Source organism: Pelodiscus sinensis, chromosome 29 (genome assembly GCF_049634645.1).
Source record: "Pelodiscus sinensis isolate JC-2024 chromosome 29, ASM4963464v1, whole genome shotgun sequence".
Taxonomy (NCBI): domain Eukaryota; kingdom Metazoa; phylum Chordata; order Testudines; family Trionychidae; genus Pelodiscus; species Pelodiscus sinensis.
Window position 1 is genome coordinate 10,257,994 of NC_134739.1, and position 16,119 is coordinate 10,274,112.

The window sequence follows — 16,119 nt, forward strand, 5'->3', positions numbered from 1 at the left end:
CTACTTTACATGGTTCCATCGATGGAGCCATGTAGTCTAGACACACCCAAAAGGGCATAGCTCCACAGACCTCAAAGAAACTTAAGAAACTTTTTCATAAAGAGGGTGGTGAAGTTGAGAGAATTCAACGTTTGGGGAAATGAAAAAGCTTTTTTAGATGGTTCATACAATACAAGTTACATACAGAAATAGTCTCTCCAAAAATAAAACCCAAATTTGTTTATATCAGGATTCACACCTACTTCTAGAGCTGAGTTAATATTGGAAAAAAGTCAGTGAATATTTATTCAAATTAAAAAATGAACTTTGCTCGCTCAAGTTTTACTAAAGCAAATACCCCCTAAAAGCAACATCTTAGCTAATTATTTGACAAAAGCTAATTTCACATGGTCTATTTGACCTGTAAAATGATATATTGGCTAGTTAAAGTAGTAATCCAAACAAGAGCCAGTAATCACATTATGAGGTTTACGTAACCAACAAAATGTGTGTGGTGAACTATACAGATGCACACAGATTGTCTGCACGCGTTGACAATTTGATTGTTTTTCTTTCATAAGAAGAAACAACACTAGAGCTCACTGAAATGCACCGTATTATGAAAATGTCTGTGAGAAATAACAATTGGTTCACACCGACTTGATCCTAAAATTAACTTCTCCAAAATTCATAGCTGTTTGGCACCTTTGGAAAGAAAATGTTCCAAACAATATAGAGAAAAAGGTATTATAAACTATTGGAATAAAGATGGGCTTGTCGTTTTAAAAAAGACAAAATCAATAATAAGAAGATGGAAAGGGCTGAGATCCACTACTTCCGTACCCTTCTGCAACAGCAGGATATTGATCACATGAGATATGTGAATTCAGGCTTGATACTCCAGAAAGAAGAATAAAAACATCAGACCCTCTGTCATGGTGTTTTTCTGAGTTCTATTATAAGAGAATAAGATAAGCTGTCCAGCTGCCAGATTGCTTTTATGTTTTCTAAAATAAGAATTATTTAAAAGGGAATACACATGGTTGCATCTGCTACATAGCATTCCTGAGATATTGTCCAATAACAATCCTGTGCCCAGAGTAAAATGAAATCAGCACAGCATATTTCACCCTCAAACATTCAAGAGAGTTATGAACAGTATGTGCAAAAAAATGATGAAAAACCAATATTTCTTCAAAATTATGACAGTTTCCACAAGGGCTTCTGCCAAAACACAGAATTTTAGTGAAACAGAACTTGATCTTGCTTATTAGAGGACCAGTAGGAGTTAAACGGAGTCTGGTAGCATGTAAGTTTCAGAATGCTTACATTACAGGGGTTTTATGGAACATTCTTTACCGTTAAGAGTTTGTTGAAACTTGCTCTTCAAGATACTAAAGACGTGGTGATATATAGATTTGGCAAGCTACTTAGATCTGTTAAATCAAGTCCCTGGCAAGACTGATCCATGGCTGAATTCCAAGCTCAGTTTGAAACACGCTATCAAAATTTGGAAAGATTGGCTTTTTCTCTAGAGTAGGAAAGATGAGAAAACAGATTGTGAGAGGACAGTATTACACGCAGATTGTTAAGAGGGGCTGCTGATCAAGTACTTTGTTCCCAATGCCACCTCAATATAGAGAAAGATGGGGTGTATCCCCAGTGCTATATTCAAGTGCCAGCTATGCAATGTCACAAAAACCCTTGAAACTGATTTGAAACCCCATGCATTCTCCCACCCTGTTTCCAATTTATTTATCTATAGCTAATTTCAGCTACGTAGCGTTGCACTACCCAGAATTCTTTTTTGATTGCCACCAACTATTTAACCTGTGTTTATCTTCTTTAAATTTGTGGTTTTAATATACATTTGGTACTTATGAAGAGAATACAACCTCCTTTTCCAGGACTTGGCTTCCTATACACCATTTCCAGTGCCAGTCTGACCTGACCTGCAGCATTGCCAGTTCTCTAACACTACAACACTGATTTGTAGCTACTACTACTACTGCTGCTACTGTGCATACTAACCCCATCTACTAGTAAAAAAACACTGCTTTCATCTAAAGAACAGATTCCTTGGAAACTTTAAAAACAATGAGTAGTCCTGTGGCACTTTAGAGACCAAAAATATATATATAAAATCAAGTGCTTTCATGGGTAAAACCCACTTCCCTTGAAATAGCCATTCAGGCATCACAAATGAGCTGTAGGGTCAGGGGGAACAGAGGTTTTAAGAACAATTTGTTAAACTTTGTTTCCATCCTCTTTCTCTCTCACACATACCACTCTAGCAGGATAGAACAAATATAATTTGCATCAGAAATCTCACAAGTCTGATCGCATCCTGTCCACAAAGGATGAAAAGATGTTTCTTAACAGCATCCAGCTCATGTTGCAATTTACACTATCAGATCTGTGTTCTTGAATTTCATTAGAGAATTGTTAGGAGTTAAAAAGACACATAGTTCACACTCCCCTGTTTTAATGCAGGACTAATATTTTAAGAGCAGATCTTGGAGGCACTCCTCAGGCTGTGATTTTTAACATATCAAGTGATATTGATTGCACCTTCATTTTCAGAAATTGGCTCAATTTCCAAGTATAAATATTAGTGTCTATCTTTTTAAAACTTTTCTATTAAATGTTATATCCAGTAAATTTAATCTTCCCAATAGTTATTAGTGGGAAGTGCTGCCATCTCTTCTTTGCAGAGGCTTTTTAATTACCTTTACAATCCTCTCGTATCATCCCTGATCTCCTGTTGTTTTCGGGACTGCAAACTCATAATAATTATCCAGTTATTTTAATAACCAGGAATACTGTCTCATACAAGCAAGAAAATGTATTTTAAGTTTCAGACATTGAGGTTTTAAACCCTGAAGGATGATTCTGAGTGAAGAATAGAAATAAAAGAGTAGATGATTCCAAAGTCTCGATGCAAACAAACCACAATTTTAAAAAAGGAACAAGCAGCAGCAATGAATAAGCTGCTTAAGATACAATTTAGGATACAATTTAAATTAATCTGAAAGTGTATATACAGCAAACTTCATTTTTGTGTCAGACTTTTTCTACCACCGTTTTCAGTTAATGCATAAATTGGGTGTGGTTGGTTTTTCTTTTCTTGAAGTAGAAAAATGTAAAGCATAATCCAAGTATCAGAACTGTAGCCTCAGGGAAAACAAACACTCATCCTGAATCACACCTTTTGTTTAACTGAAGAAAAAATGTCCAGGTCCTCAGAATACACAGCCAATTGTACTAATAAGCAAAATTATAACTTGGCATCACCCTTAAGGGTGGAGAGTCTTTTTGGGGAGGGTTGGAGAATGGATTTGTCAGATAACACCCACTGTGGTTGGTATAAATGGAGCATCATTGCCACGCAGAGACTTGCTCTCTTACTCTAGGCCAAGCTGAGTAGCTGACTCCAGATCCTTCAGTGCTGCTGCCATGGCTACTTCCTTTATGCAGAGCGGCTCTTCTAGCTATGGTGGTGGTTTCGGGAGTGGGGGTGGTGGCTCCTCTCGTGTTTCTTCAGTCCGAATGGGAGGATCCTATAGAACCCCAAGTATGCACGGAGGATCTGGTGGCAGGGGTGTTTCTATCTCTTCCAGCAAGTTTGTCTCCTCCGGGTTAGGAAGTGCATATGGTGGTGGTTTGGGAAGTAGCTATGGGGCTGGATATGGTTCTGGCATGGGTGGGGGCAGTAGCTTTTATTCCGGCTATGGAGGAGATGGTAGTGGTGGCTTTGGAGGAGGTGCTGGTGGCGGCTTTGGAGGAGGTGCTGGTGGTGGCTTTGGTGGTGGTTTTGACTTCTGTGGTGTCCTGGGTGGCGGTGGTGGTGATGGAGGCTTGCTATCCGGAAACGAAAAGATAACTATGCAGAACCTGAACGATCGTCTGGCTTCCTATCTGGACAAGGTGCGAGCTCTGGAGCAAGCAAATACCGATCTAGAGATCAAAATCCGAGACTGGTATCAGAAGCAAGGTCCCACTAGTCCAGATCGTGACTACAGTCCTTATTACAAGATAATTGAGGAACTCCGAGACAAGGTATGTCATTCATATTTAGAAGGGATTATTTTAAGAATTTGTGATTATTTGCTGAGTTGCACATTCCAATTTTTAAAAACAATTAGTAATAATTACAAAGTCATAGTTTCTTGCCAAAAAAGGCAAATGCATTGCAGACAAAACCGCTCCTGCAGAAAAGAAGGGAAGCTGTTTATTGCTGTTTATTGTATTGAAAGCTTTAAAAAGGTGACAAAATGTGACACAATATATTAAAGTGTATCCAGAAGATGTAAAACAAAAAAAATCAAATATTAAAAAATTGATCAAGTACAAACCATGGACTTCAGAGAAAAAGTAAAGTGGAATATTTTATAGTATAAGTTGGTTTTCCATTTATCCTAGCTGTGAACATACTGTTTAACTTCCCACTGTCATTAATTTATAAGTTTATAACATTTGTACAAAAGTACCACAGAATAAATTTAAAACAAGAAAAACACTCTTATAAAAAGTTAGGGTACAAGGATAATAAGGCAGCATCAGTTTTAATTCTTATTTCATCTTTTACTTTGAGAATATTAGCACAGAGAATGAAAGGATTGGACTTTGTTTCCATTAACTGTATGAACAGAGACATGAATAGCAAGGCGAGAGAAAAATCAAGCTATCTAATTCCATTCTGATGGACCCTCTCTTGCTCTGGATGAAGCTCAAAATCTATTCTGTACTCAGCTCTCAGATCCATATATAATGTTTAGTTTCTTTTGTTTTTTCCCATATATAAGCTGTAAGTAGGGAAAAGGGTGATATAATAAAATGTGTTTTGGAATCCCTAAATCATACTTTGATTAAACCCCATATCCGTTCCTTCTCCCTTCTTTACATGTCAGTAACTAATTACTGTGTACTCAGTACAATGATTTTTCACCATTGTTCACAGAAATATCTTTTATGTCTCCCAATTGCCAGATCCTTGCAGCTACTATTGACAATTCCAGAGTCATTTTGGAGATTGACAATGCTAGGCTGGCTGCAGATGATTTCAGACTGAAGTAAGTTAATTTTGCTCTCCCTCTCTCAAATAAATATTTCTGAAATTGAACATTTCATATGTTTGCAGATAGATTGATTCTCATCCACTGCTCACAAGTTTAGGGATAGAATTTTCTCCCTTATCATTTATAAGGGAAAATCTAGGCAAATTAATTGATGTGATAAAGGAAGAAATGGGAGAAGAAACTTTATCAGCAATGCCACCAAGCTAATCTAGATGTTGTCCTGTTTTTTTTATACCTCATGCCTTTACTTTCTATATTGTTATTAACATTTTGAAGAGTTCATTCTCATTGAAAAAATACCACTCAAGATTTTAAAATGAGAAAAGGTATGAAACAGCTTTCACTTAGGGTGCATCTGCACTGCACCCCAAACTTGAAATAAGGTATGCAATTTGCACTATGCAAATTGCGTATCTTATTTTGATTTTCTTTCCAAATAGGCTAATTTGAAATTTGGCATGTCTACACAGCGCCAAATTTTGAAATGAAGCCCTATTTCAAGTCATCTCTTAATCCTCGTACAAAGAGGTTTACAAGAATGGCGAAATAGCGTGTCCGTTATTTCGAAACATATTTTGAAATAACGGGTGGTTCCTTGGATGAGGAGTAGCTATTTTGGGATGCCTCAGGTATCCCAAAATAGCCTTGAAGTGTAGATGTACCCTTAGAAGTGGCATGATGAAATGGAGGGATAATCTTTTTCCAGTACTCACTCTTTCTCGTAGGATGTAGACATTGGAACAGGAAAGCTATATAGGAAAGCCAAAGAGTGATTGTTCTACTGAAATTCAAGGACACTGTTGAAATCAGCTTGTTTCCAGGGTATTGCTGTCAAGATGCTAAGAACATTGGTGCAGCTACTTTCTCTTACAACAAAGTAGCTCCAGAATGATATTTTCTCCATTCTTCATAACTGAGAGATCTCTAAATATGGATTGTCTGTTACCTTTTTTTCATAGATGTTAATAATCCATTCTCGATAAACCCATAAAAGTCATATCTATGCTTCAGAAATCTAGTTCAAGTCCAAATACATTTGTTAATTTCAAGTTAACCTTTTTAAATGTAGTGATTTTCTTGCTGTTTATGAACACCAGGCTGATAACACCCAGTAGTCGGTAATTTTGTTAGTTCCCACATTCAGTTTTGGCATTGCATGTCAATCCTGATTTGTCTGTCACTCTGTTTTATAGTATTAATCACTGTTGCAACCAGTGTCTTTTTTGTGATGGTACTGCCTGGTACGCAGTACTGGCACTTCCAGATGCAGTACTGGCACTTCCAGTCAGAGCTCAACAACTTTTCCCCTGGAGTACCAGCACTTTTTTTTTTTAAACAAAAAAAGCACTGATTGCAACTAAGTGCTAGTATCTTGGGACTGCCAAAAATACCAACTTATTTGATGACACAATGTGATCAAATGTCCACAAAGGACCCAGACAACTAACACACATTTTCAAATATCATATTTTAAAACTGGAACAAACATTCTAGCTTCTATTTTTGGGTCCCTTTTCTGACTTTTCAGTTCTGTTGTCCTATTCCTCTGACACAATACACCCAAGATTCCTTGTTGTTATAATGAGATGGGATTCAAAGTCATGCATTTTCAAATATCTGTTTCTTTTTTTTAACACTACAGATATGAGAACGAGTTGTTCCTTCGCCAGAGTGTGGAGGCTGACATCAATGGCCTGCGTAGGGTCCTGGACGAGCTGACCCTGGCCAGAGCCGACCTGGAGATGCAGATTGAAAGCCTGAAAGAAGAGCTGGCTTACCTCAAGAAGAACCACGAGGAGGTGAGTGCTCTAGACAGAGAATGAGGACAGCCATCACATTTAGAATTTAAGTTTTGGATTAAAAAATACCCCAAAGAACGAGAGCTTCACAACCAGATGATTTATTTAAAAATTAAAAAAAAAAAGGTTCCTCAGGCTAACATCCTTCCAATTCCAAACTCTGTTAAAGATGTGAGTTGTGTATCTGCTTTGAAAAGCATCAGCATGAGATCAGAAATTTTTAAATTATTCCAAAGTCAATAACATTTGTTACATGGAGAGGTTCTCATTCATTTAGAACAAAAATATGATTTTTCAAGACATTTTATTTAAAAAGATCAAGTACAGGGTATGTCTACACTACAATGTTAGTTCGAACTAACGGACGTTAGTTCGAACTAACATTCATAGCCGCTACACTAGCGCTCCGCTAGTTCGAATTTGAATCGAACTAGCGGAGCGCTTAGTTCGAACTAGGAAAACCTCATTTTACGAGGATTAAGCCTAGTTCAAACTTACTAGTTCGAATTAAGGGCTGTGTAGCCCCTTAATTCGAACTAGTGGGAGGCTAGCCCTCCTCAGGTTTCCCTGGTGGCCACTCTGGCCAACACCAGGGAAACTCTATGCCCCTCTCCCGGCCCCGGATCCCTTAAAGGGGCACAGGCTGGCTACGGTGCCCGTGCCAGGTGCAAGCCTGCCAGCACCCAGCCAGCAGACCCTGCACCTGGCACGGCACAGAGCCACCCACCCGATGTCCCCCAGCCCACCCCCTCTTCCTGGGACCAGGCTGGCGGCTTCCGGGAGCTTGCCCTGGACCGCAAGAGGCGGGCACCTTCCTGGACTAGTGCGGACATTGTGGACCTCGTCCACGATCTCCGCACTAGGCACAGGAAAGTGGCTGTCTAGGGCAGGAGAGCTGCCAGCCTGGCCACCGAGGAGCAGGTGTGCATGAAAATCAAGGGGGTCCACTGAGACCACCGACCATGAGCCCTGAGCTTACAATGGCCGTCCTGGGTCAGACCAAAGGTCCATCTAGCCCAGTAGCCTGTCTGCCGACATCGGCCAACCCTAGGGACCCTGGAGGGGATGGACCGAAGACAGTGACCAAGCCATTTGTCTCGTGCCATCCCTCTCCAGCCTTCCACAAACTTTGGGCAGGAACACCACTCCTACCCCCTGGCTAAGACTACTCCATGGACCCAACCTCCATGACTTGATCTCACTTCCCTTTAAACTCTGTTCTAGTTGTAGCCTTCACAGCCTCCTGCAGCAAGGAGTTCCACAGGTTAACTCTTTGCTTTGGGAAGAAGAACAACTTTCTCTTACTAGTTTGAAGCCTGCTACCCATTCCTTTCCTTTGGTGTCCTCTAGTCCTTCTTTATGGGAACTCATGAAGAACTTTTCTGAATGCACCCTCTCCACCCAACCCCTGCTTTTAGAGACCTCTATCCTGTCCCCCCTCCGTCTCCTCTTTTCTAAGCTGAACAGTCCCAGTCTCTGTAGCCTCTCTTCATCTGGGACCTGTTCCCAACCCCTGATCATGTTAGTTGCCCTCCCCTCTCCCAGCCTTTCTCTTCCCCTCTCCCACCTCCTTTTCCCAGTCTCCCCCAGTTTTGTTCAATAAAGACAGAGTCAATGTTGGAAGAAACGTTATCTTTATTTTGTACATCAATAAGAAGGGGGGCTAGGGAAGGGTACGTGGAAGGAGGTGAGGGAGGAATGGGGTACGAGCCCCCGATGGGGAGGACTGGGCTGGCTTTGCGGGCTTCTGGGGGTGGAAGCTCTCCTGCAGCCCCCCAATTGTCCCCTCTCCTCAGATGGCAGCCTGCGGCAAGTGCAGCCGGGCTGATGGCCGAGTGGTGTGATGTGCCCAGTGTGGGTACTCCGGGCACTCCAAGCCAGGACTGCTTTGCAAGCGGGGCACCCCTTAGAACTGTCTGTCCAGGGTGGGGGTCGGGACCCTTTAAGCGCAGCCCTCGGCTAGCCTGAGACAGCATCTCCACGCTCTAAGTCCTCCTCTGATGCCCTGCCAGCACTGCTTCCGGCCATCCTTAAGCCCTGTTCAGAGTCCACTCAATGTGGACTTGCTAGTTCGAATTAGCAAAACGCTAATTCGAACTAGTTTTTAGTTCTAGACACGTTAGTTCGAATTAGCTTAGTTCGAATTAACTAATTAACTAATTAACGAATTAACTAATTCGAACTAAGTTAGTTCGAATTAGCGCTGTAGTGTAGACGTACCCACACAGAATAAACATCAATCCAAAGTAATCAAGATATTTCATTTAAAAATTTCAACTCCAACCACATATGCGGATACAAATTCAGTGTGTGAATAAACTTCTTTATGAAAAGTAACTGATAAATCTCTCATGTGTTAAGATATTAAAGTTATAATACATGCAACAAATTATACATAATAAAGTAAAAATATATTTAAGGAAAGAAAAGAAAATCTAATATAACAGAGGATTTTGCAAATTGTATCACCGTAGCAGGTACTTTCATTTATTGGACCGAATTCTTTTGGAGAAAAGCACACGTTTTCGAGCCTCTCAGTGCTTATCTTCAGGTCTGGGGATTGTTAAGTGTAAAGGATTTAGACATGCTGTAGGATCCTACTTAAAATGAAGTAGGGAATTAAGGGGCAACAGGCACTGAGGTATATAATAACCATAACTCAAAACACACATTTCCCAATTAAGCTACATGGATTGCTGAATGCAGAAAGTGTACAAGGGCAAAAAGCTTAACCTCTTTTGCATCCTTCTTTCTCTACAGGAAATGAAAGAATACAGCAATCAAGTGGGTGGAAAAGTCAGCGTAGAGATGGATGCTGCTCCTGGCATCGATCTCTCCAGTATCCTGGCTGAGATGAGAGAGCAATATGAAACACTGGCTGACAAGAACCGTCGAGATGCTGAGGCCTGGTTCTATAAACAGGTATGGCTACTCCAATGAACAAATAAACTGGTGCACTATGAGCTCACCATGCCAATTTCTGCACAACACTCCTGCTTTTGCCAATCAGTTTCTACATTTGGTAAGAAGCTAAGTATCCTAAGACACCTACCAAGATTTTAAATATTTATCCTCCTTTCACCATTGGACCAGTGAGGGTTCTCAGGACAAATATTTGGGCAGCCTCAGAGTGTGGCCACCAAATCTTGCTGTTGGCCACTCACACTTTTTCCTAAAATACTCAATTAGCTTTAGGAAAAACAAATAAATATGCTCATATATGTGTCTGAATCATTGCAATGTATTTATTGCCAGCTAGTAAGTCTGTTGTAAAAACTGGGATTAACAAACATAAAAGTATCACTTGTCACAGAAGACTTACTCAGCTCTGGCTAGCCCGGAGACTAATTAAGCCCTGGATAGGGGGTTAGGGTAGCCAGAGGGGAATGAAGTTGAAGGAACCAGGGAAGACAGCCAGATCCTGAAGCCCTGCAGCCAGAATCAAAATCCCCTGGGTTAGGGGACAGGGAAGAAGCCTGAAGTCGTGTGATAGGAGCCTCAGGCGGGAGCTAAAAGCCCTGCAGCCAAAGCCTGCCACCCCACCAACTCAGGGAAGGTGGGGAATTCAAGCTGCAGTCTGTTCCTCCAGTGTTGTGCCCTTGCTGTCTCTGGAGGAAGGAGTCAGGGCTCAACCCCTGCTCACTGCCCCAGCTGTCTCCAGAGGATGAGGGGGGCAGCAGCCAAACCCTGCTTAGAGCCCCAATAGATAACAGCAAGGCAGCGTATCCAAGAGCAACAGGAAGGGAGAGGAGAGGATGCTTTTCTCCTCCCCACCTCCATCACCTTCCAGGAGCCTATGGCTGCAAGAAAAGCCACTGGTGGCTACATTTGAGAAACACTCCAAAGCAAGCAGCACCACGACAGCAATGAGGATGGTCCTTTCTTTTTGGACGTAAAACACTGGTAAGCCAATGTGCATGATTTTTTGTTTGTTTTTCTTCCAGACTGAAGAGCTGAACCGTGAAGTAGCTACCAATACTGAACAGCTACAGACCGGCAAGAGCGAGATCACAGAACTGAGACGCACCTTGCAAGGCCTAGAGATAGAGCTCCAATCCCAGCTCAGCATGGTATGTGGCTGTTCCATGCATACTATAAATCACACTCCCCCTTCATTCTACTATGGGAAGAATCTGTGTAATAATCAACTTTAATTTTGCTTCATATTAGAAAGCTGGGTTGGAAGCCAACTTGGCAGAAACAGAAGGAAGATACTGCGCACAGCTAGCACAACTCCAGGGCATGATTACCAGCATTGAGGAGCAATTGGCTGAGCTTAGATGCGACATGGAGCGGCAGAACCAAGAATACAGGATGCTCCTGGACATCAAAACCAGATTAGAACAGGAGATTGCCACTTACCGCAGGCTGTTGGAAGGCCAAGATTCCCAGTATGTAACCATGTTCAAAATAACACCCCTAAAGCTGTTACATAATCTTATTAACATGGCATACGTTATAACAGTAAAGTAAAGAACCTCCCCTGAAAGTAGGTGAATTTGAGCCTCATTACAACCAGAATTACTGCAGTTTTCTAAAGTATATTGCCTGGATACTAGGCCAATCGTGGGCTGCAAGGGTCCAGAAAAACCCAAAGGCTACCAGAATGCAAGTCCATCTTCAAAGGCAAATGAGTGGATAATGAAAACTTGAATTCTGACACTGTAACAACTGAATAGTCATACAAGGACCACATTTGCAAAAGGGCCTCTATTTTGCATCTGCAGTTTGCCATTGATTGATCTTTTGCACACAATATTTGCATGGTCCAATTAAGTAGTTATTTGGTGGTCAGAGTACATCAGTAGAATTGCTGAATCTGCTGTACAGTCCACAATTGTACTGGAGCACATTAGTTTAATTTCTTATCTCTTCTCTTCCCCAGGATGTCGGGATGGAGCAGCAAGGATGGTAAGGAGGATTTTGAAATGAAAAATAGAACCATAGTACATTTAGTATGGTGAAATAGAATTGAATAAGCCCGTCCCTATTAACTACAGAGATTACAGACAGTATCTCCATTTTTGTTCTCCATAGCCCCCACAACCTTTTCAGGCACAATCTTATTTTATGCCTGGTCTAGCAAGCTGGTAGGCACTTGATCACTGGTACATATAGCTCTCAAATCTAAATAATTATGGAGACCTGGGGATCCCTTGATCAGCTTCTGCTGAGTCATACCAACAGTAGGGTTGCCAGGTGTCTGGTATTGACCTGGACAGTCTGGTAGTTTTGCCTCCTGTCCAGTAAAAAACTCAGAAAATACCAGACACCTAAAATGTCTGGTATTTTCTGATTTTTTCCCAGCCAGGAGGCGAAAATACCAGGTGCTTACCTGGTTCCATGGGGGAGCTGTCCGAAGCAGGGAGACGAAAAGCCTCAAAAGTGTTTCTTAAAGGGCCACACTTTTTTTTTTTAACTCAACAACTTTGGTCTCCCCTCTTTTTCCTCAACAGAATTTATTTCCCCCCCGGTGGTTTTCTTTTTTATGCGGGGAGTGGGGGGGGGGGGGAAGGGACGGGGGCTGTTCAGTATTTTTGGTTAAACCATCTGGCAACTTTAACCAAAAGCAAGTTTTTATATGTAATTTTCATATGTAAATTACATAAGTTTTACTGTGTCACTACAATGTAGCGAGAAGATGCAGGGCTATGTGTATGATAACTGAAGGAAGCTTCCAGCCAGAGAAAACCCGGATTCTTCAGTCTTCTATCAATGGATATTTATCTTCCCAGTTGTAATTACTGTCTCCCTCTTTCTCCATCACAGCATCCCTTACCACCAGCAGCAGCAGCAGCTCCAGTAGAGTTCGCATCAGTGTGGAAGATTCAGTAGATGGAAAAGTAGTTTCTACCCAGGAAAGAAAATACTGAATCCCCTCACCCACCTGAGACCACCTGTATTGTACCAGTTCTGAAGACAGCACGCATCTGAGAGGAGAATCATGAAACACCAGCCAACATAGTATCGATGAATCTACTCAGTATGCATAGTAGAAAATGCTAATGGAAATGTTAATTATGTAGTCACAGCAGTGTAATCCAATAGAACACAACAGCTTGGTGTCTTTCTGACAATTTCCTCTGTCTTTTACACTGTGTATTCTTAAAGTCTAGGGTGAAGGGCTTCTTTTACTGCATACCAGCAGCTCTAGTATATTGTATCAGTCTGGATAATAAATTTTTCTTCTGGCTTGAAATAAATACAGGTCGAGTTTTTGTTTAACATTTTTTCATAATCAGCAACATGGTTTTATGTGTTAGATGTGACAGACATGTCATGTGTCCAATACAACTCAAATCAAATTATTATCATCATCATACATCTTCCTGCAATTGTCTCTCATTCTAAACAGCTTTTGGAGTAACTGGGGGTATGTCTAATTTACATCCCTTTATCGAAAAAGGGATGTAGTTTAGACATACCCTGGGATATGAATAACTTTATGCACTATTAAATTCCCAACACTATTCCTACTAATACATTGGGGCTGTGTCTAGACTGCATCCCTTTTCCGTAAAAGGGATGCAAATTAGACACATCGCTATTGCAAATGAAGAGGGGATTTATATCCCCCCTGCTCATTTGCATAAACATGGCTGCCGCTTTTTTCCGGCTCGGAGCTTTGCCGGAAAAAAGCGCCAGTCTAGACGGGGATCTTTTGGAAAATAAAGCCTTTTCCAAAAGATCCCTTATTCCTCTTAAAAAAAGAAATAAGGGATCTCTCGGAAAAGGCTTTATTTTCCGAAAGATCTCCGTCTAGACTGGCGCTTTTTTCCGGCAAAGCTCCGAGCCGGAAAAAAGCGGCAGCCATGTTTATGCAAATGAGCGGGGGGGGGGGATATAAATCCCCTCTTCATTTGCAATTGCAATGTGTCTAATTTGCTTCCCTTTTTCGGAAAAGGGATGCAGTCTAGACACAGCCTGGCTGAAATAAAAAAAATTAGGCTACATCTGGGGAAAGTAATCTAACATATAGATAATGAAGATGAGGGAGAAACCCAGAAAGCAGTAATGCTGAAAGAGATGAGTGACAGAGGAGAGCAAACTAGATATGAATTTATAATATGATATGGAAGCAAAAGAAGAAGTTACTCACCTTGTGCAGTAATGATGGTTCTTCAAGATGTGTGTCCCTGTGGGTGTTCCACTCAGGTCTCAGTGAGTCCTCATGCTGGCAAGCAGAGATTTTTGCCTAGCGGTGCCTTCCCATGTTGCACATGCGCAGTCAAGTAGCAGGGAGGAAGGGAAGATAGTGGAGCACCCATGGGGACACATATCTTGAAGAACTGTTGTTACTGCACAAGGTGAGCAACTTCTCCTTCTCCTTCGAGTGGTGTCCCTGTGGATGCTCCACTCAGGTGATTAAGTATCAGTATCTGCTGCTTTTGGAGTCAGTTTTGAGAAGAGGCAAGGACCACATTGGCTAAGGGGTGGTAGGTATGGGTCCTTGTTGCAGAGCATAATGTTATGTGAAGGAATGATATGAATACCACATTGCTGCTCTACAGATATCAATAAGGGGTACATTGTGCAGGAAAGCAGTTGATGTGGTCAATGCACGAGTATAATGTGAGGTAATCATCTGAAGTGGTTCCCTCCTCCAAAGACAGTAGGAAGTGTCTATGACTTCTTTGTTTTGCTTTTTGTCGAGAAGATGGTTGGTGACAGGGTGTCTAACATAGTGAATGCTAGTGGAAATGGGGTAGGTTTAAAAGTTAAAATAAAAAAAAAGAACAAGTTAGAAATAGAAAAGTTAGATGTCTGCAAGTCACCAAGGCCAGATGAAATGCTTCCTAGAATACTCGAGGAGCTGATAAAGGAGATATCTGAGACTTTAGCTATCATCTTTGCAAAATCATGGAAGCTGGCAGAGATTCCAAAAGACTGGAAAAGGGCAAATATAGTGCCCATCTATAAAAAAGGGAAACAAGAACAACCCAGGAAACTCGGACCATTCCTGATAGATGTGTATCTAACCTGCTCTTAAATATCTCCAGAGATGGACATTCCATAACCTCCCTAGGCAATTTATTCCAGTGTTTAACCTCCCTAAACATTAGGATTTTCCCCCTAATGTCCAACCTAAACCTCCCTTGCTGCAGTTTAAGCCCATTGCTTCTTCTCCTATCCTCAGAGGCCAAGGAGAACAGTTTTTCTCCCTCCTTCTTGTCACACCTTTTTAGATACTTGAAAACCGCTATCATGTCCCCTCTCAGTCGTCTCCATTCCAAACAAGCCTAATTCTTTCAGTCTTCCCTCATAGCTCATGTTCTCTAGACCTTTTATCATTCTTGTTGCTCTTCTCTGATGTGACAGCGCATCGGGGTTCCCCCGACTCCTGCACCCCATAATGGTACGGACATACTCCACCAGCCAGTAGAATGGAGGGAGTTTATTGCTTCTCCAGGATACAGCACAGCACAGATGTAATCTGGTTACAGGGCAGGCCTAGGATGCCTCAGCCCCGCTTGAGATGGGGGAGACTGGGCCCCTAAATCCCAGCCCCTTGCTTAGGCTACTTCCTCCATGATACCAGACAGAAACTGACTCTCTTCCAGCCCTGCCCCCCAGACAGGGGTTGGTCTCCGCCTTCCTCCCTTTGTCTCTCTCTCTGGGAGGCGACCTGTCGGACAGGTTGTGAGACCTTTGCCTAGTGACTCATCCGCTGTCCTGTTGGGCCGTGCTACAAATAGCCACCAATGGAAGTCACTCACTGCCCAAGCCCAGCTACCAGCAAGGCACCACCATGCCACACTAGGTTATAGAGCAGACAGCACCAGACATGTCAGGACATCAAAATAAAGAATCAACGTAGTGACTAAAATGACTAAGAAATTATATCTATAGCCCCATCCATGTGCTTAAAAACAGTAAAGACTGGGGACTTGAGACAGAGGCCATGTCCACACTACTTGATTAGGTCGAATTTATTAGGGTTGATTTTTTAGCACCCAACTCTTTAAAGTCAAAGGTGCATGTTCCACTGTGTGCAAGAGTTTGCCATAGTGCAGTAGTTCCCAACTTGTGTGCTGCGGGCCCCTGGTGGTCTGTGACAGTACTGCAGTGGGTCTGTGGAAAGTTGAAAAGTAAGAATTGGGCCCACTTTCTTTTCTTTTCTTTTCTTTTCTTTTCTTTTCTTTTCTTTTCTTTTCTTGGGAGGGGGCTCCATGAAATTTTAATAGATTGAAAAAGGATCCATATACTTGAAAAGGTTGGGAACCACTGACATAGTGCATCTCCAGTTGGATGGCTACCATAGA

At 41.8% G+C, this 16,119-nt stretch overlaps 1 protein-coding gene across 1 annotated transcript; it reads left to right on the plus strand.

Annotated features, from left to right (window-relative positions):
• The first annotated feature begins 3,333 nt into the window (after positions 1 to 3,333).
• LOC102452530 (keratin, type I cytoskeletal 19) lies at positions 3,334 to 13,059 on the plus strand. The gene is made up of 8 exons (XM_006114291.4): positions 3,334 to 4,038; positions 4,969 to 5,051; positions 6,700 to 6,856; positions 9,617 to 9,778; positions 10,801 to 10,926; positions 11,027 to 11,247; positions 11,742 to 11,767; positions 12,626 to 13,059. Exons 1-8 carry the CDS (start codon positions 3,436 to 3,438, stop codon positions 12,727 to 12,729), a joined length of 1,482 nt encoding a protein of 493 aa, XP_006114353.2. The 5' UTR covers positions 3,334 to 3,435; the 3' UTR covers positions 12,730 to 13,059.
• The last annotated feature ends 3,060 nt before the right edge of the window (positions 13,060 to 16,119 follow it).